This window comes from Convolutriloba macropyga, chromosome 5, assembly GCF_964194025.1.
Source record: "Convolutriloba macropyga chromosome 5, txConMacr16.3, whole genome shotgun sequence".
Taxonomy (NCBI): Eukaryota; Metazoa; Xenacoelomorpha; order Acoela; family Convolutidae; genus Convolutriloba; species Convolutriloba macropyga.
This window is the reverse complement of record NC_134472.1, coordinates 19,839,192-19,861,117: the sequence shown is the minus strand read 5'-3', so window position 1 is coordinate 19,861,117 and position 21,926 is coordinate 19,839,192. Positions and strand designations below refer to the sequence as shown.

General features: G+C 32.6%; 2 protein-coding genes across 6 annotated transcripts in view; both read right to left on the bottom strand.

The window, feature by feature from the left end:
* LOC142339859 (uncharacterized) overlaps positions 1–9,326 on the bottom strand; it is a 14,047-nt gene extending 4,721 nt beyond the window's left edge. The window contains exons 1-2 of one of the 4 annotated variants that reach the window (XM_075390175.1): positions 8,899–9,326; positions 5,295–5,859 (exon numbers count right to left, since the gene is read on the bottom strand). In XM_075390175.1, the coding sequence (XP_075246290.1) occupies positions 5,295–5,795 (501 nt within the window). In that variant the 5' untranslated portion in view covers positions 5,796–5,859; positions 8,899–9,326. Of the gene's footprint in view, positions 1–5,294; positions 6,069–8,898 lie in introns of all 4 variants that reach the window. The other 3 variants (XM_075390177.1, XM_075390173.1, XM_075390174.1) reach the window with 3 other exon arrangements.
* A 9,848-nt stretch (positions 9,327–19,174) lies between these two features.
* Positions 19,175–21,926, bottom strand: part of LOC142339205 (poly(rC)-binding protein 2-like) — a 78,951-nt gene continuing 76,199 nt past the window's right edge. For both annotated transcript variants that reach the window (XM_075389045.1, XM_075389046.1), the window contains one exon: positions 19,175–20,384. In XM_075389045.1, the coding sequence (XP_075245160.1) occupies positions 19,976–20,384 (409 nt within the window). In that variant the 3' untranslated portion in view covers positions 19,175–19,975. The remainder of the gene's footprint in view (positions 20,385–21,926) is intronic.

Sequence of the window (21,926 nt, the reverse complement as noted above, 5' to 3'; positions counted from 1 at the left end):
TGTATATATAAAAATTTTTATATAAATAAATATATATTTATATATATACATATATATATATATATATATATATATATATATATAAGTTTTCGGAACTTTGCCTACTTTGTGGAATTTGTCTGTCTCATCAATTCTTTAAATGTTTTATCGACTGAAGTTGATTTTCAAACCAAAACCGTTGAATTATTTAAACTGCAGGTGAATTGTAACGTCAGGAACAAAACACACACCTTAGAACTGAGGGGGGAACATATTTTTTCTCAAGAAATTTTGATTTTTTGTTGTTCCTGTCCAAGATATCCTTTATTTGGTAAATTATGTGACTTTGGAATGATCTCAGTTTTTTAAGCTGCACAAAGAAATTTGTAATGCAATATCTTTCAAAAAAAAATTGTTCAAAAAACTGTTGATTGTAATGTTTGTATACTTTTTCTTTGAGTCAAGTAGCTTAGATGCAGAGGTATTATTTTGCACAAAACGTATTAATGCAGAGGATTTATTTTGCACAAAAGTGTTAAAAAAACAGAGAAACCAGCAAAAGGACGTGGGTAAAGTATCAAGTTGTTTGTTGGTATTCTCGTTCACTAGAAACAATAAACTCTATAGTTTTCTTAAACAACAGGAGCAGCAGAGTTGTCCATTTGTGTGCAGTTTCTGGCATGAACACCCAGTTAAATTAACAGATTGACATATTATAATAACATAACCGACTAAACCTCGGAAGAATTGCTCTTGAACGACTAGTGGGAGGTCTAATCAATTGTATCCTGCTTCAGTGGGGGGGGGAGCCTAAATGGGACTAAAAATTTCTATAGTGGGCTTCAAATAACCACATTAAAGGTCAACATATACCACTATTAAGATTTAAATTAAAAAATGACACCAGTTTCGGCATACTTTTCCGTTGACTTTTAGTATTAAATTGCCGCCAATTGATTTAAACTGCTTGAAAATGTGATTGGGAGAGATTTTTAGATCACGCGAAACGCAAAAATTCGAGGGCGTAAAAGTCATTCGAAAAGTCAAAATTTTCAAGTGAAAAATTTGCATAAAAAACGGCCGGTAGAATACCGGAACCGACTCGAATCGTCGTGCATTATAATCTCTAACCTAACCTTACCAAAATCAGAACATCAAAATAGACAAGAGAAAAAACAAAAGTAGCCCAACAAACCACATTAAAGTGTTTTAAAAAGGCCGTTTTAGGTGTGGGGAGCTAGATGGGGTGGGTAGGTAGATCGGTTCGGGAGGTGGGTAGTGCTGGGTAAGTTGGGGCGGGGGGAGGGGATAGGTAATTGGGGGGGAGGTAGGTGAGGGGTAGGTAGGGGTGGTAGGTAGGTAGAGGGGGTAGGTAGGTGGTGTTGGGGGCCAAGGGGGTTTGGGGGTAGGTAGGTGGTGGTGGTGGTGGTGGGGGGGGGGGGGTAAGTAGGTGGAGACGTGGAAAGATAGGTTGGGGAGGTGGGTAGTGCTGGGGTAGTTGGGGTAGGTGGGGGTAGCTAGGTGATGGGAGAGGGTAGGGCTAGGTGGGGGAAAGTTGGGGGGAGGGTTGCGTGGGCGGTGGGGTCAGGTATGTGTTGGAGTGACATATAGAAACAAAAAAATCTCAAAATGACCTCATCGCTTTGAACATTACCAGCAGTTGTTGGTTACTATACCTTACAAGCGAAGCTACTGTTAAAGTCCAACATTCGAAAACAAAAGTCAACAAGCAAAAACGGAGGTAAATGCTCGAACAGAAAGAAGTCAAAATTCAACTAATGAACAAACCTGCTTTGTGCTAAAAAACCTGTAGAATCTCAATACTCCTCTTCGAGTCGTAAAAAGACACACACGTTTACAATAATTGCTATGAACTACGTTCAAGAGCAATTAATAAAAAAATGTGAAAAGAAGTTAACCGTTTTTCCTGTTCCCTTTTTATAAAGTTCCAGCATTTGTTCAAAAGCTTTCCATTACGTTTTTCAATAAAATGTTTTTGTATTGGTTACATCGGCATCGAATAATTTCCCCAAAAATACTGGACTCGCACATAAATTCTCCCGTTTCAAAAATATTTCAGAAGAATAACTGACAAACTACACAATATGTTTTAAAAATATCACGAAAGGAGTGGAGGCATACATTTATAATAGATCGAAATCAATCAGGGAAAAATAAAATTTTTGGTATAGGATGGTTTTACTTATTGCGATTTTTTCAATATGCAACTAACCAGCACTTCTGAAAAGACGAAAGATTAAAAGAAAAGGAGGTTATTGGGTATAGTATCGAATCCGAAGAGACGAGAGACAGTATCCGATTACTTTTCTTAAAAAAAATGGAGGTTCAGAAAAAGAGCTTATGTTAAACCAGAACAAACTTTTTCTGGTGAATGAACGTTTGTCCGTGTTCTTTTTATAAAACACGTTTTGGTGCTTTGACTTTTTTCGAGTTAGAGAAGAAAAAAATTCTTAACAGACAGAAATTTTTCTAGGAAAACATTTTTTAACACTTCATACCTAATCAAAAGGCCCAGTTAACAATCTCAAAATAATGGCATCTTATTGTAAAAAATTTTTTATCATTTGTAGTCGTAACGTAGATAATATCAAATTAACTTTTTCAACTTTGAGGCTTTATAATAACAATAAATTTCATTATTTTTCAAGCAATCAAAATTTTGCTCTCTATGTTGATTAAATTTAAATCAGCAAAGTTAAGTAGCATTAAGTTTTGCTTTTCAAAACACTTTAGGAATAAAATTGGCCAGCAGAGTACAATAAAAAAAATTCAACAGATTTTTGTAAAAAGTACGGTGATAAATGTCATTTTTTACAATTGTGTAGATTATTATGGAATGTCTTTGATTATGAAAACCCTGCTTTCTTTGAGTTCGATTTCCTTTCAATGAAAAGTTTCTCTGAGGCCAACGCTTATTTGTAGGGGAAAATGTGAGAAAAATGAGGCTGGGGTTTCGGTAGCTGAAATTTTTTTATAATAAGTATACTTTCATCTGCGAAATTAAAGTAAGACGTTTTTCATTTATTGATACATTCATTGGTTCCAGTTTGTTGATGCACAGATCATGACAATCTTTGATCAGTGGTTGCACTAAAAGATTTCATTTTTCTATATTTCTAATTGCACACTGTGAAATCAAAGTTTTGTGAATTCCAGTTATAAATAGAGTAAGTATAAATCTTACCCTACGAGGTTAATCTAAGTTTCTATTTATTTTGATTTCATCCCTTTTTATTTTTAATTACCTGTTGCAAGTTTAGCGAGTGAATACTATTTTCGCACCCCAGACGCACGTGCCTTATTTGTACATAATGATTTACTATGTAACGACACGTGTTCTGTAACTTTGGGGCAAAACGTACTGTTAGCGCGAATGGAAATGATCTTGTTTTTCGATGCGTTAAACTGTTTCTCTCAAATTAGAAATTTTTTTTGTTTTTTTAACCAATTTTTATAGAAATTTGAAATTTGTGTCCCCCAGCTTAGTTGTTGCATATTATTTGCACCCCAAAAGCACGTGCTTTTTTGCATAATGATTTAATAAGTAAGGGCGTGTGCTCTGTAACTGGGGAGCATAACGTAAGGGGGGTACAAATGGAAAAAATTCATAATTAGTTTGTTGCACAATCCCTTTTTATTTTGGAAGAGTTCTCTATTCTGAAAGCTATTACGATCGAGGCCAGTTCTTCGTACGAGAAATTATGACGAATGAGGTTCTTCAATTTGCCAAACATAAAACGGACTATAATAAAACATAAACCGACTAAAGACGGAAGAATTGCTCTCGAACGACAGACGGGTGGAAAAAAATTGATCACACCGGGATTCGAACAACTGACCTTCAGATACCTAACCATAAGCACTTCACACTCGGCTATCAGGCACTTAACTTTTCCATGCTGCAGCCAAATTTACCAACGAGCTTTACTTCGGAGTGAGAGCAATAGAGATCACTCAAAAATTAAAAACGAAAGCGAGAAAAAGTCACTTGAGAAGTCAAAGACCAACACGTTTACAATAATTGCTATGAACTTCGTTCAAGAGCAATTAAAAGTTATCGAACTGGTAATTGCTCATATAATGGAAAATATATTGGACATTATCGAAATGTTTCTGGCCATTATGAAAACTTGTCAGCTGTGAAACAGAGCATTCCGTAGGAGTCAGAAAGAAAATGTTCTCTAGTTACTGTTTAGAAGAGCATAATGTTTATATGGAATTTTTCTAATCATAGCACGGACAATTATGGAAACTTAAAATTGGTAGAATTCTTTATTCGGACGAATGTGTGCGTTTTTTTTGTGGACCGTTAGGTGTTCGTAATATTGGACGTTTTGGCTGCCGGGTTAGACTGTTTTTTTTTTCTATTTACAGTTGAACAAAAGTCGCGTCAACGGATTACTAATATTAATTTTCCTATCTCTTGTAGTGCTTAAATGATTGAAAACCGTTCCTAAACCACGAAAACAGCAAAATCAGCAAACTGTTTCTTTAGAATTTTTAAATAATAAGGCAATTTTGAATCCAAGCTGCGTTTCCAACTACACTTTCAGAAATCGACAAAATTTTGAAAGCAACATATAAATTCAATTAAAGGTAATTTAAAAGTTGAATAGCAAAAAGCTACGCAAACAGCTCCTCTTAACTGGTGGTCATTGCTGCCAGAGAAGTTCAGATAATATGCAAAGGTCACATGTAGCATATCATATATCACATTGCGAAGTTTATTAAATGAATGTTGTCTCGCTTTTGTTCAATTATGATTTTAGTTTGAATCTACGCTAAACAGTTCATCAATTTTACCTTGGGATATCTGGTACTTAATTAATTAAGAGCATTGGTTTAAGGAAACAGTTGCAAAAAAATTTGTATTTACAACTTGAATGGAAGTTAGTGTAGCATCGCTTCCAAAATAGAATTGTACTTATAGAACGGTGCTAAATTCCTTTTCGTGTTTAATATGAATAAAAATTCGCCCATATTTGCAAAAATTTGCGCAAGAAATTTGCTGTAATGCGTTGTATATGTGCTGAAGTGTTTCGAAGAAGCTGAAACATCCGCTCCGGTTTAGAAAAATGCGGGCATTTTTCAATTAAAAAAAAAAGCTGAAATGCGCTAGAAATTCAACACATTTTTTGAAATTTCAGCGCGTTCCGCGCTTGTCTTAAAATAAAAAGCACTGAAATGTCGCTGATGTCCGGACATGGAGCCCTATTTTGTAAAAAAAAAATAGATTAAAAAATTTGACTTTAAGTTTATATAATAATCTGGCAAAAGTTTAACCGAAAAGTTACCTTTGAACAGAGCCCCGAGAACGCCGTCTTAACAAAGTCATGGCCTCCTCCAGTTACTCCAAGAAAGAAAACAGCTTTCCGGCGTGATCCGGAATTGACCTTCGATAAAGATGATAACCCAGAAAAAGACTTGGTCCTTAAATGCTCATTTTGAGCTGCGTCAAAAACGGGTCCATAATTTCCACTGTTTTCAACCCAGAAACTTTTTGGGTAAAATTTTTTCAGCTTTTCGCAAACAGGTTTGCTTGCAAAGTTGGAGTAAATTTGTCTAAGCTCGGATAAATTTAAGTCCTCTTTTAACGAAGATCGAAATTTGGCAATTTGCTTTGATAAGTAACTGCTACGGTAAAACGAGTAGTAGTTAGCTGTAAAGGACAAATTGAAAATAAAGTAACAATTTAATGAGAAAAATATTGCGAATAATAGCAAAAGAATTACAGTTAAGTGTTTCTTTTTCCTTAAGATCAATATCATTTTCTGTTTGCTATACTTTTTCTTCATAATTTTTCACTGCCTGTAATAGTGACCCATAAATTATAATAAACATGGTCTACATTGAGACGTGCTAAACAAGTAAATTGAGTTTTGAAATTCAATATAAATTAAGTCACTCAATATTCTTCGAAACAAGTTAACAAGAGTGATAGTGAAGTCAAAATTAACGTCACCAATTGTCAAAGTGACTCGATGAAACTGCAAATAAGAAAGTCACGCTTGAAAAGGTGAAGAAAATCATGAACAATCTGATTCGCTCATTTTCTCGTCCGTGAAACCCTATGAACAATTAAAATTCATGTTGCTTTTGTAACAACTCAGCGAGCTCAAAATAAGTTCTTTCCGATTATAACATTCCGTGGAATTATACGTTATCCGCCCACTAATTGTTGTGGCAGGGGGGGGGGGGAGTATAAAGGAGACAATCCCGAAATTATCGATTAATTTGAAAATAATAAATAAAACTTGCAGAGCTTAGTTTTACATCAAATTTTGGATTTTTTGCTTTTATCTCTCAGTTTGCTGTACTTCCTTTGTCCTTGTTACAAACTGTGTGCCGTTATAAAGCAAATCAATGGGCCTTTATGTAGCACGTGCGCTTGGGGGCTGCAAATGATTTGAATTCGCTAAGCTGTGGTGGCGGGGGAGCACTGGGAAATATTCCAGTTTTTTATTTCAATCTTATGTTTGAGAGCTCTGTCTTATTAGTTTGCGCAATTTTATAATTACTCTTTATGATCGTTGGTCGTTCGTTGTACCTTTCATCGCTGGTCTGAAACTCTGGTAATATTTCTTCTTTCTCCAAGTGATTAAGGGAGATTCAATGAAATTATTTGAGTTCCAGATTTGTCTTCTATACCTGCTAGTTTTTTTTTACCAGATCTATCAGTTTTAACCAGTTTATAGAGCTAAAAATTAAATAAATTGCTAATGTTGCAAAACAGATTTGAAGTTATTTTCCGCCTTGAAATAGCTCCTAATACACCCCGCTCCAAAATAATTTGTTCCTTGAACATAAAGTTCTGCGAAACACGAATTGATAAAAAAGTTACTTAGAAAATTATTTCTTTAGTTATCAAAATTGGTTTGCTTGCATTGTAAATTTATATCAGAACAAGACAATTATGCTGATGTGAAACCAAATTTTGCAAAAAAAATGTTTTTGTTGAAAAAGTAATACTTTTTGTCGATTGAATAAGTTGTAGTAGAAATTACTGAAATATATCTGCTAAATTATCACCTATCTTAACGTTTGAGAACAACAGCTGAGACAACTGATCAATTGGAAGCTCTAAGTATATGTTAGAACATGAATCTTAGTCGCTCGAAGAATTTTGTGCCACAACACAAAGGCGCTTGTGTCCGAGTGGTGGGCACAAGGATCGAGGGGCAATATGACTTACGTTATAACATGTTTAGACAATGAAAGGTTAAAAGTCCGGCGTTTTCTGTATACAATTGAGAAAGAGTCAAAAAAGAGGATTCACTAGTGTAAGAGGGGGTCAAGGTAAGTCAACTAATTAGGGGATTCAAAATTATATTTAAAAAGAATGCTAAATAGGCAAGAAACTATTCAGTTTTGGACAATTCCCTTTTTTTCTAATGCGTTTCTGTGAAAAAAACTGGAACAGAACATTGAAAATGTTTTTTGAAAATATAATTTCCAGTTATTAAGCTAGCTCAGTGACTGCTAGTTTATTTCAAATTTAGCTGATCATCTCTCGAAGTTTCTTATGCTCTTCTTTTTACGCAGAAAAGTTTCTTTCTGAGCTGTTCTAATTGACGGGAAGATTTTCACGTGGAAGCAGTATGTGTATACACACCTGAAAGGATTTTGTAGAAAGTGTTAAGGATTTTGTTTTCAAGGAAAGAACTTCAAATGAAGTTTTTTACTGTAAAATTGTTTTGGTTGTTTTCAAAAATTTGATTTTATTTATGGGAAGCACACTATTTTCATCAAATTAGAGTAATTCTTGAATCTTTTGTGGCTTGTAAAGTGGTTGTGATCTCCTATACAAACAAAAACATATTTCGACTCTTATTGTTGCTAACGTTGGCCATTTATTGAGTCCAAAAACTTTTAATGAAAAAGTAAGTTTGTGCTGAATAACTTTCAGAAAAAATAATCCACTTTATGTTAATTGTTTCTTTTTGAGTATCCGTTTTGTCCATTTCTTTCTCATATTTCTTCGGTCATCTTGTCTATAAACGCTACTTTCATTTGTTACTCCTGTTTAACGCTATGGCTTTTGATACATTTAAAGTTTCCTTTAATTTGTATTTAAATGACACGTTCATAATAGTTAGAAACAGTAACAAATTCAAGCAAATTAGTCCAAAAAGCTTTGCGTTCTGCGGCAAAACGGAGATTTAACGGAAAGTTTGAAAATTAAAAACAATGTTTCAAGTTTTTTGTATTTTTTAGTGAATACGAAAAGCGAAAGATAAAAAGCGAAAGATAAGCTGAAGATAATGAAGATGAAGATATATGAAGACAATATAGATATAAAAATCAGAACACCAAAAAGGGCGTAGGATATTAGGCAGAAACACCATTATGCGAAAGAAATTTTTTAGCTAGCAGACAAGAACTTTGAACTAAATTTATGTTGTCTTTAGGCGAATACCAACTAAAACACTGAAAAGCATCGTTATGGAATCTACAAAATTATAAAGTATAAAGTATCTCTGACAATTGTTTGTATGTGAAGAAGTGTTGATCAAATGTTTTCAAAACGCCCAATTTTTTCAAACTGTTACATCATTTGCAGACACCTGGGCAACAGTTTTGGGACGCGGAAAAATTTGAGAAAAATTTTGGCATAAATGGGTGATGGACTGAAATGCTGCTTGAAATGATGTATATATTATAAATGCCTCTCAGTTTTTTTTAAAAAAACTCTTACTGGTTTTGTACTTATTCGGTAAAGAAAATTATAATGTAAACCTTAGTTCTTTAGGGATTTTTTTGATCTAATGGCGTTCTAATCGGTATTCGACCAATGTCTACAAATTCTAGTCCAAAGTTTTCTAATCGCTTCAAAATTTCTTTTCGCCTGATCAAGCTTTCACCTAAAATTCATATCCCATCCCCGACCAGAATACTAACCACAGAAAGCTGAACTGCAAACCGTTTACCATAAAAGCAATAAGCACAGCTATCAATATCAATAGAACTGCTGTTTCTCCTTAATAACATTCTGCTTTAAACGAATTGAACATTTTGAAGAACAGAGAAAAACTAAAACAAAACGTTAATTCTGAAACTGACTTGGATAAGAAAAAATTGCTGCATTTTACATTGCGTATTAGTGGTAGTTTGTCATATGCAAAACTAAATTACAACTAAACATTGTTATAAGCAACAGCAAAAATAATGAAAAAAAAGTTTAAATAAAACAGCATTAAAATGCACGTATGCTAAGCTGTGTGAATCGACGTTAAACGTTAAAATATAGCTGACACGGTTATAACTATTAAGAATAAACCGCATTTATGGATTATACGTATAAGAGTTCTCTAATTAAGTCAAACATGTGGCTGATTTAATTAAGTATCTCTGAAATTGATTTCCTCTTTAGTTGTAACAAAATCAAATGCTATGTAAATCACAGAATGAGAAAGTGGACGATTAGACCTGCAAATGAATCACTATTGAGGTCAACAATAAAATCAAATAGTGAATTTAGGAAACAAAAATTCAGTTTCTCTATTCGAAATAGTTGGTCCGAACTTATCAGAGCTAACCCTGGCATGGAACTCCGTCCGCGGAAATATTAAATACCGAATAGAAAAACCACACAGAGTAAACGAAATTAAAAAGCAATTCATCAGAATTGAACGGTAACAGAATTGATATAGGGCAGGTTTGATTTCAGTTATCTGCGAATTTGAAAAAGGACCACTCAATCCGCAAATGAGAGAAACCAATCCGATCTCTGAAACATTATCATTTGAAGAAAAATTGAAGTTATTATTAGACAAAATTTTGAGGAGAGAAAGTCTCAAAAATGAAATTAGCTTAATAGTTTCACACTTTGAAGTTGTCGAAATGGAGAACATCTTGTATATCCGTCATACCATCTAATGATGGAACTGGCAAATAGATCCAAGAATATTGGCGTTGTGATTAAAAATTCTGTGTTATATTTCCAATTACGAACCTAACCGTAAAAAAATTATAAAAGAGATAGGCAGAAACAAATTGGAAGGACTTTCTATATGTGTGCTCAATGTTTCATTCAAGGCAACAATGGTGGTTTGCTCTATATTTCCTAATTATTTTAAAATTCTTGAAATATAAGTTCACAATAAATTGTTTCTTTATTTTTCCGCTGCTCGCATTTATGAAAAGTTTTGAACCAGGTGTCCTTCCTGAATAAATGTAAGCTGCTTCAAGGTTTCACTCGACTAAGTTTTCAAAGCCTATTTTTCATGACCTGTCGGATCTGAGCGATGTGTATGTAATGATTTCAAAACATGTTTTGAAAATTCAAAACAAGAATTAATTTTTTCAAGAATAAAAACAGAAAAATAACATTGATTAATGTGCACATGATGAACAAAAGACAAAAAAGTCGCTTTTTAAAATCGTTACAGGGTAATGCCCCCACCAAATTCGGACGAACCCATCGGTTCATTTCGCCTATCGTTTTTTCACAAAAAGAGCCCTGAAACTTGAAAAACTGGCTGGAAATGTTAATAAACACAGATACGAAACAAGGAGGCTCGTTATTGTGCCTTTGCACATGATGTTCCGACCCGAGCTCATCTACATTTTTGACTTCATTGTCAACCAAATGAAGAGTTAACAAAAAAAGATGTTTGAGTATAAAAAACTGTTACAAAACCTAACCATAATTGAAATAAATAGTGTCATGCCTCATTACAGCGCTCACGAGATCTGGCATTAAAAAGACTATGAAAAGAACAATATAAGGAAAAATAAAAATGTCACGGCAAAAACTCAATATCTAAATATAAAAGAACCTAGTAACAAGGTCAAAATGCAATCAAAACTTAATCTTAACTACAAAAATTTACTGTTGCCTAACTAAACAGCAAATGAAAATTTCCTTTAGTGAGACCAGGTAACAAGTCGACAAAGAAAAGAAAAGGGCGAAATTCAAAAATCAATTCAAACTTTTTTGAACCAAATACGATCAAAAGTTTTATAAATCATTTGCTTATAACAAAATTGTTCTTGATAAATTTACTAAAAAGTTATTATGAAACTAATGAAACTAATGAAATCTGTCTTTTTTAGACTAAGCCCTAGGAACAGAATAAAGAGGCAGAAAAACTCAAAAATTATAAGTAATTTGCGAAAACACAAGTTTTGCAGCCATTAAACTCACTAGCTAATATCTGAGTATTATTTGTTTTTACTCAATTTTCATTTGTTCTAAGTCAGCTAAAATTATATTGAAAGAAAAAATCAATTCATTTGGGCCACATTTGAAAAACATTGGGATCTGTTATTACGCGAATGCGCTAAAAGAAGAGAAAAAGGAACACAAATACACCACTCAAAAAACTTTTATGAAATTGCATATTGTTCAACAAACAATTCATGAGTTATGACATAATATCAGTAGAGAATTTAACTTCTGAAGTACAAGGAATTGAATGGGATCTCTCAATGATGAGAGCAAATTACAAGTTGACGAAAAGAACAACAAAACGGAAAAGTTTGAAAATCCATTAAAAATATGTAATATCATAAAATTTAAGACTGTTCGCTATAAACTGACATCTTTGAGTAACATATTTCATTCAATCATCAATTGCAAGTTTTTAGAATGGTCCGAATTTTACGGCTACCTAAAGAATTAAAAAAAAACAGGCGAAAACATTAAATTCAGAAAGAAATTGAGAGAGAAAAGTATCGAAGCCATTCAAAAAAGACTTTTGAGTAAAAATTTTTCTTTATTCAATTATTTTTTTGCAATAATAGGGTTCTTATTTTTTAACAAAATGACCTCAAAAACTCAACAAATATGAACAAATACACTAGAACCCACGAAGTTTTTGAAAAAATCCATAGTATCAAAGCCATTAAATTCAATAGCTTCCAACGGAAGCAAAGAATTAAGCTAACTTATGCCTTAATGGGATGTCTGAAGTTCATAAGTCAGCAATAAGATGTTACAAAAAGTCATTAACCATGAAAACAACAACAAATACAAGCTAAACCCAAAAAATCGAAAGAATTGTGAGAGAAAAAATTTTTGAAGTGGTTTAAACCATAAGCATTTCACTGAAAACTTTATCTATGATTCATTGAACATCTTCTCTAAGCCAACCCAACGAGAGCTATCAAGTTTTGGGATAACATGATCAGATTTCAATAGGAACAGAAACTTCGAAAAAATATTCAAAAACTATAAAAAAAATTATGAAAACTCGCGGCTACGAAGTCATAAAACCAATAGTTAAAACATAAAACCGCCATCAATGCCAATTTTGTTTGAATTACAAAATTCTGTGGCCAGTCATTACTGTGACTGACTTACAGTTCACAAAAATAAGTTTAAGATTGGTTGACGTTCAAAAAGAAAAAATTAGAAACATTATTTTTAAAGTCTTTACAGAATTCAATGCCTTTCAACAGAAGTAAAAAAAAGACATCATGTTATGCCTCAATGAGAAGACAATGATGTTTTTCATGCATAGGTAATGAATAAGACGTCACAAAAATTACTACAACTATGAAAACAACAAAAAATACTGGCAAAAACCAAAAAAATCAAAAGAAAGTTGTAAGAAGAAAGTATCGAAGCCATTCAAAACTTAAATTTTTTCTATAAACTTCAAAATGATCCGTTAGACTCCTCCTTCAGGCAACGAGAATTATCCAAGTTTCGACAGAATAATAAGATTTCAAAAGGAACAAAATAAGTGAAAAAAAATTATGAAATTTCGTGGCTCTGAAGTCATAAAACTAATAGCTAGAAGATGAAACTGCTAACCAAAAAAAATTTGGTTGAATAAAAAAAATTGGTGCCATCCATTACTGTGACTGACTCACAGTTCAAGGAAATAAGTCTAATATTGGTTAATGTTCAAACAGAGAAATTTAGAAATTCTTTTTTAAAGTCTTTACAGCCATTGAATTCAATAGTGTTCACCAGAAGTCAAAAATACCCTTTGTTATGTCTCGATGGGAGGACAGGGATATTTGTTATGCATTGCTAATCAGTATGACATCACAATAAGTCCTATGATTATAAAACAAATCAAAAACAGGCAAAAACCAAAAGATCAGTACAAATGTGCAAGAAGAAAGTGTCGAAGCCATTAAAACCTTTATCTATGGTCCATTGAACGTCTTCTCTATGCCAATGGGAGCTGTCAATTTTAGGTTAATGTGATAAGATTCAAAAGGAACCAATAATACGAAAAAATCCAAAAACTAAAACTTTTTGAAATCTTGTGACATTGAAGCCATCTAACCAAAAGTTAGAAGATAAACAGCTAACCATACTGATTTTGTTTGAAGTAGAAAAGAAGGAGGTCTTGTCATTACTGAGACTGAAAAAAGTTTATGACTGGTTAATATTGAAAAAATTTTTCAGGAAATTTTTTTTAAAGTCTTAACATTCATAAGCACTTCACTCAAAACACAAGATAGGTCCACTTAATGCTCATTGCAAAAACTATAGCACTTTTAGACAACAAGTGTATGGCATAGGACTCCAAAAAATTAGTAAAACCTCGAAAAAAATTAAAACTTCATTTGAAATTACAAAGACTCAGAGTTGAAGCCGAAAAAAAACATGAGCAATTCCTTGAAAACGATTTTTCTGTTCATTGGGCTTAATTTAACTGTAAATGAAATTTGTCAGTAACGGAACTTCGATATGAAAAGTGACTAGTCTCTAGGTGACTTAAAAAATATGAAAGGTTTTCTAAAAAAAGAGATCCCAAATAGATTTCGATTTTTTTTTTAATATTAGACTTTCCTATGAGACCAGAACTAGTCTTTTTTTCTATCGACTTTCGTTTATAGGGAACAAAAATTGATTCATTTTGTGGCGTGAAATGTAATTTTAAATTAAAATTATAGAAAGATCTTAATTTAAAGAAAAATTACACTAAAAGTGTCCAAAATCATGCCGAAAATCATGCCGTGTTCACATAAAACTTCAATCCTCGATAACTCCTCGAAGAAAAACAAAATTCAAAAAAAAAAAATTTATTTCGAGTTCTACGATGGACGAGCTTTTTAATGATACCACTCATATTTCTCTGCGATGAATTTATCGAACGGTCAAAATTGACTGAACAAAAAAAACCATTTATGTATATAGTTCCTCCCCCCCACAAGTGGGGTCGGAACAACAATTATTTGGCAATTGCTTCAATTTTTGTCACCAAATTCTACAACATAAATTGTAGAGTTTGGTTACAACAATAAATCCTCAGATTCCGCTGTTAACATTACTTTAAACCACATTTTGCAGTATTCAATTTCTAATCGTTACGTCACTTTGAACAATCAATTAAACGATTAAATAATGTTCAGCAGCAACCGATATGACTTTTACGGTTCTTTGAAAACATCAGAGTGAGCCGAGAGTGCCGGAATTTTCAATATACATAATGCATAATTATATAAATTGAAATTTGATTTATATTTTTGGACAAATTAAGCTTAGTTATATAATATATATTCATTTAAATGAATAAGCACTTTGAAATGATCTAACAAATAATTTCCATATCAAAAAGTATATATTTTTTATGAGCTAGAAAATTTTTTATTAATAATATTAGTTAAAACTGTTATAAAAATTTTAAATTGTAAAATTGTCAAAGCCAAATCAAAAAGACAACTTTGTAAAACTTGCAGATTAATGAGGTTAGGTTGAAGTATATCGGGCATTCAGTTGGTCAAGGATAAGTAATTGCTTTATTAATTTCTGAAAAATCCCTGGTATGAAAACTGATCAGCAATTGTTATTTCCCGAAAATTGCTCTCTATGAAATATAATCATTAATTATTTCAGTTCTTTCCCAAAGCCGTTTATACTCAAATTAAAACATAATTTTTGAAAAAAAAATTTAAAAGTTATTCAGAATTGAAACATTTTCAAGTGGAAGACCACTGGATTCTAATAAATTTGCAAAATTCTGCAGCTCTAAAGAAAAAACAATTATTTCATTATATAAAATCCAATTACCGGTTTTAACCGACAGTTGCAACTACCTTTGAAGATGGAATAGTGCTCCTTTAGCATTATCAATGCCAAATAGATAAATCAATCTACCAAAAACATGCTCAGATGCTTAATTGTGCAATATGGTGTCAAATTCTGTCACCATATTCCACAGTCCTAAACCCTCGTTTTCCACAAAATACAAAATGAGGATTATATTGAAAAAAATCTTTTACCATATTCCACAAAATAAGCCACTTTGAGAAAATTGTGTTAAATTAGTTCAAATTACTTTTTGTAGGGGCGCTATTCTGTAATGCTTTTTACGAGAATAATTAACATTTTCATTTACACACTCAACTTTATTGTTGAAAAAAGAGTAGAGGATTTTATTTATCGGGAGTTTAATTGGTGAGGCCTGGTTGCAAGGTCCCCTTCGTGGCTGTAAGCTCCCGTTTCAGATCTTCCGGATGAAGTTGGAGGCATTTATCTGGGTTACTGTTTATCTGTTTGCTCCAGGCATTGCTCAAACACAACACCTTATTATACATAAAAACCCACGACCAGCTTAGTTGAGAACACTTAAATTCAGCTAAAAAATCTTGTAAAGGGCAAAATTGCATAATCTATTTGGAGCATATATGGGACAGCATCAAAACGCTTGGAGAAAATAAATGATCTCATACGTTTTAGATTTTTTCTGTTCTTTGGTAATTTTTTTGTCGATGAAGAAATTAGAAAAGGTTAGTTAAATGAACGCATAAAAAGATTAAAATCAATTAAAATCAAAACAATCAATGAAAAGAAATTCCAATTAATTCCTGCATTTTCTGATCAATAGTCTATGTGATTTGGTGTTTTTTATGCTTTCATTTTATTTTCTATCAATTTTCGATAATCCTTGCGTTTAAACAAATCTTTTTCATGTCTTAATCTAAACTAATCTTAATTCATGTCAGACTCAACTTCACACATTAGACTTTTATACAGTTTTGAGCCTCGGAATTGCTATCAACAGATGATCTGTTTCAAATATTCAAATCCAAATATTCCATGATTTCAGGCAAAAATTAAATTGCCTGAAGTCTTCAACGGAACAAAAATGAATCTTCCGAAGGAAAAGTGGCAAAAACCATTTCAGATCCGGCTCTGCCAATTAAAGAAACTTTTTTTAAAATCTGTTTTTGTTCGATCAAAAACAATGCTTCAGAGAGAACAAGAAAATTTGTTTCAATGATCTTCTGTAAGAAAATGCCCTTTTCAAGATTTCATAACGTTTTTATCTGGAAAAGAATTTTAAGTTTAAAATATTTTTCAATATTGAGACCTCAATGCAGAGAACAAAAAGTTCCCACTTTCCAGCTTTTTGAGGTTCCACGCAAAAATTGTTCAACAGATAAACTTTTTTAAACAGATAAACAGATAAACTACATACAATTTTTTAGCTATTATTGAAAATCATTTTCTATAAAAAAAAGCTGCAGTATTTTTGTAACAATATTTTAAAAACGCTTGAAAATGGAAACATCTTTTTTTTCTACAAAGGAAATTTCATTCATTTTTCTCCCAAAACTACTTAATGGAAAATAACTAATTAAATTAAAAATAACTAATTAAAATAACTAATTAAAAAATAACTAATTAAAATAAAGACGTTTTGATTTACATTTTTTCAATTGAAGTTTTGGAAATTAAGTGATTAACCGATGAAATGAAGTTTTTGACAGTTTGGTTCTTAAAAGGAAGAAAAAGGCAAAGTTGTTCAGTAGTCGTTCGAAATGCAGATCCTGTTTTGTTTTAATACATTTGATAGTCGGTTTTTGATCAATTTGCTGCCTGCCAAAAAATAATCAAAAACCATGTTTTCTGTGATAAAATTGATAATCTTATTTTCTCTAAAAATCGAGTAAAATTAGTTCTATTTTTTCGCTGTTTTTAAAACGGTGCTGCCTAAGGTGTTTCTTTTGCAATGTTGTCATTAATTGAGTGGATCATTTCTTCTTTTTTTAACCCCGATTTACTGTTTTCAATCCCCTAGAGTTTAAAATCTTTTATATTCAGCCCTCAATCATTCAATCACACAAATGAGTAGCCCCAAAACTGAGTAAATTTTCAAATCTTTTGTCAATTTTGGAATTCGAATGAACAACTTCCAAAGAAATGATTTTAAAGAACGCAAAACTACTGACTTTCAAGGATGTGGCATTGAACAAATTGCATTGTTTGAAATCTCAGATAAGAAATCCATTTTATTTTGCTCTTTGACCTAGACTGAAAAAAATTAAAGAGTTCTTTTACTCTAGGGGTCGGACAAATTGGTACTTTAAAAGTGGAAAGATCAAAGCTAGTATAAAAAACTAATTTCGAGAACGGTGAGATAATCGAATCCAAACGAAATAAAACAGTGCTTTGAAAACACATTAATCAAATATAAACTGATTATTTTGCCAGCATCTATTGTCTGAAAGTTTTATACTAAAATGTTCTGAGAGTCTGTTTCAATTTACGCAACCCATTTTAAGGTTGGAATGAAAATAAAAGTTGCAAAAGGGGTCATAACATGACAAAATGCATAAGGAGCAAACATGTCGGATTTACAATCTGGAGCAAAAGTTTCTAAGACTTCAAGTAATTGGCTATGCGTTTTTTTTCTGTTTGGAAGGATAGCTTATAAGGGAAAAAATAATCATGAAAAATACTGAGTACAAATACATCGAGGTTAAAAATAAAGATAGGAAGCCAAACGTTGAACTTTCAGGAATTGATTTTGTTTACGGAATACCAAGATACAACCCCGTTCATCTCTTGCGCTGTCTACCTACAAAATTTTATTGAGGACATTGGATTTATCAAAGGGACTCTATGTCGGATCATGCAGTGACACTATTCATTTATTTTTTCCTCAATCTTGAAAAATTTGCTCTAAACGTGTTTCGACGGCAAATTTACTCTGAATGGAGAGATCTTTTTAGAGCTGGTATTGCGTAGGCTATTTCCGCTGCAGGCGTTAAAATTTTACTCCGATCTTCTATCTCCTTTTTCGAATTTTTGAGTGGCCGGCTTTTCAAAAAAAGAACCGTAATTGTGTCCACCTCTTACGCAAACAAATTAGATATTTAATTAAATGTTTAAACAGGGCACTTGAGGTTTAGACATTGGAGCAGTAACAGTCAATAGGATGCTTATGTTTTTTCCAATGGGGGAACTCTCGGCTTTTTGTTACCAGAGCTTCTTTGTTTTAAGAAATAATGCCAAACTCAAGCTCGTTATCTCAAGATATAATGTAAACGAGAAATGATTTAGAGTTTGAATCACTTGTTCAAAACCATTTTTGCACTGTTAGAGACTTTATGAGATAACTAAATCGCTAATGACTTTAATGATTTTTAAATCACTAATTTTGTGACAATTAAGACCGTTTAATTCGGAGGGCAAAACCGGGGTGAAAAGAATGAAGTGTAAAAGTGCTTCCTTAACATTTCAGTGATTCCAAACCAATTTTAATCTCTATTAATGAGACTTAATAGAACTGATTTGACTGATTTAGTTTAAGAAAAAGACACCGATTGGAACACTTTGGTATCAGTAAGTTCGAACGTTTATTTGAAACATACTTGATTACCAGACGAAAATTGTTGGTGTGAACTAAAAATAATGTTAATAAAATATTTTTTAATAAGCGATTTTAACATGAGCAAACAATTTTAGCATAATGTAGGAAAACAAAGTGTCACATTTTTATAGTGTTTAGATTTAGCGGGATGAAAAAATATTTGTGAATGGACATCACGATCCTCTCAGTTTCTTCTTTTTGATCCCCAAGGAAGGCTCAGCTGAGGCGTTATGTTGAGGAAAAAGTACTGATCAAGCAAAATGTATATTGCCTTATTCACGAGTTACAATTAGAAAACCATTGCGATATGTTTATTCAATTGAGATAACTTTCATAATTAATCGACAATATTATTTATTATTAATTAATATAATAATTAATATTAAAGTAACTAATTTATAATTATTACAACTTCAGAATCAAATTTTATCAGCTTTAAGACTAATTTACTAAAAGAGCATAATTAAAACATTTTCGCTTTGTGAGACAATATTCGAACTCGTTCAGTCACGGTTTTTTTTTTACCCCTAACCCCTTTCCCGCCCCCAAAACGATAAATTGTAAAATTCAGTATGTCCAAGTAATTAATTGAAGTTTTTTTATAACCCTGACCGCTGCTGAACAAAGTTTGACAAACTGTATTAAGCTCTAGTCTTAACACATCCATATTCGTTCAGGAACTGTTTCTTTCTCCTTTTTAAAGCATTTTTTTCACGATCCGTTGTGAAAATTTCTGAGTTTTGAGCGTTTAACAAGCGGAATTAATCATCATCATTATTATATAGCGAGCAACACGGGTATAAAAATTCTAATAAGGGTTGTTTGTTTTTGTTATTGATGTTTATAAGCAAAAAGGCGAGGAAACATTTCCATATTTGGCAATTTAAACTGCACTATTATTGCTCCGAAAGGACGCACGCAAATGATAAACAAGAAACCAAATTTAATTTGTTCACAGCAGAAAAAAATTCTGCCGTTTTATTAGAGAAAAATAAACAGATTTGACACTTATTCAACATTGATATATAAATGACAACAGTTAAATCTCATTAAAGAGAGGTTGAAATAATCCATAGTAAAATATTCATAAGTAGGCATTTGTTAAGCTCACGGAAATCGCTGCTTTGCTGCAAAAATGAAAAATAAATCTAAAAGCAACACCGTTCGCTAACTTTTTCCATTTTCGCTACAAATTTCAAACATTTTAATTCAAATTTGCACAAAATATGTAGTTTTTGTCCAATTAGTTCTGCTTGTTTTTCAGCCTTTTGTGACTCTAAAACGCATTTGCTGATCTTCGGGCTGATGGACGTTTGACAATTATGGCCATTGCAAAATATAATTACATATTGTTATGTGGCTCTAACAGATATTAGTTTTTTCCGAGCTTTTTTCGTTGATTTTCAACATTGTCAATAAGGGGCCGCTTCGCTTCGGGCTTTCTTCAAATTTGTGAAATTGGGTCGCATAACATTGACCAGGCTGGAATTGCTAGCACCCGCATTCAAACTAGCCGCTGCGTTTTGAACTTGTGCGTAAGTACCACCGCTATTCGCCGTTTGATACAGACCACCAGCGGTGTTCGTTGGCATTGAAAGCGGATTGGCCGAGACCGGTGCCAAATTAGCCAATGGTAGGCCGGGATTGAGGAGCTGTGCTAGCATCTGATTGGTTGAGAGTCCGGTTGCTCCAGCCAATGAAGGATTTGATGATAGAGCCGCGGCGGCAGCGGCTGCCGCTTGTAAAGTGGCGTTGTTGTTACCATATCCAGAATTGGAGCCAAATACGCCAGTTGCCAAAGAAGCGGGGTCCAGTCCAAGGCTAAAATACAAAATGTCATTCAAATTTGGTGTATGAACAAATGAATCTGTTTCCTCTTCCCGCTCCAATTTTTTAGCGTTCATTGCCATATGCGAAAAATGAAAGGCGCGTATATACATATATTATGAAAATATAAAAGATCGGATTGACATATCGTCATAATATAGGTCGGTGGGTGGAGGGAGGGGGGGGGGGGGGGGTGAGAGGAAACAGTTCCTAACAAATGATTCTTGGTCATGATTGATGCTTGAACAAAACAAATCTTTCTGCTCAATGATTATCGGTAATGATCTTTAAATAGATACTATTGATCTAAATATTAATCAGCTGTGAAGCAACACAATACACATATGATTTTCTGAAGCGCGGCTTCTTCATAATTCATTTCTAAGCTCAGTTTTCTACACACTTTTCTGATCTATATGTTTTATTAATTTTGGCAATGTAATGAGACATTATCTTCTATCAAGATAAAATCTTCTAAATTCTTAATATCTAAATTCTAAAACTGCTCAATAAATTTTCAGTGCGCATAATTTGAAGAATAAAAAAATTTCAGGCTACTGATAACAGACTCCGTTTCGGACGCATCTCTGAAAACAATGTGTTCTAGGTTTTTCCGAGGTAGAGCACTTGGATCCTGAACTTGGGTTCCAACCAAACCGCACAATTTTGATCACAAATTGCAAAAAAAAATTGATTAGAAGCTTAGTTATAGATTTGTCGCATTTTCTCCCATTCTTAGAGAAACATTTTTCTTGAATTCCTGTATCACAGTAAAATTAATTAATCATTCATTAATCGCTGATACAATATATTAAATATTTTTTTTTGATATTACGGCGTGTATAATATATTGGGCTCAGTTTATCCTAGTTTTTTTTCCAATTTATTTATGTGGAATGCAGTCACATGTGATAATGGGGTAATGAGGTCAAGCTAACACAATGACACAAGAAGTATTCAAGCATGCTATTAAGTACACAAGCAGTCAAATGGTTATAATTTATCACTAAAATCAGTCATTAATATTAGATAACATTAGCTAACAACAGAAACATGTAAAGCGAAAAGCATTCAATTTGGCGGATGTTGAAAAAATATGAACAATTTAAAAATTTGAAATAAAAGCAATCTTTAAAAAAAGAATAAGCAATCTTCGAGAGCTACAACGCTACTCCACTACGTGATTAAAATGCTACAATATTAAATGATCGTCCAAAAAATTTTATCAGAAAATTAAAAGGCAAGGCTGACATTAATGGGATGTCGACTTGTAAAAAGTGACCGTTCTCTACTAAAATTGGGTTCAAATTTCATTTAAATCGAGACCCAAAAATTGGCTACGATAAAAGTTAAATCTACATAAATCAAGGTCCTAATTTTTCTGGGTTGGACAAAGATTAATATGCTCCACGCGAAGATTGTTTTTATAAGAAAAAGGGCAGCTGAGAACAGGCTACTGTAGGCCTAATGCTGTTCCGCTGCGATTACGCAGGAACCAAAATTATTATTATTATTAAGTCATCCAAAAATATAAAA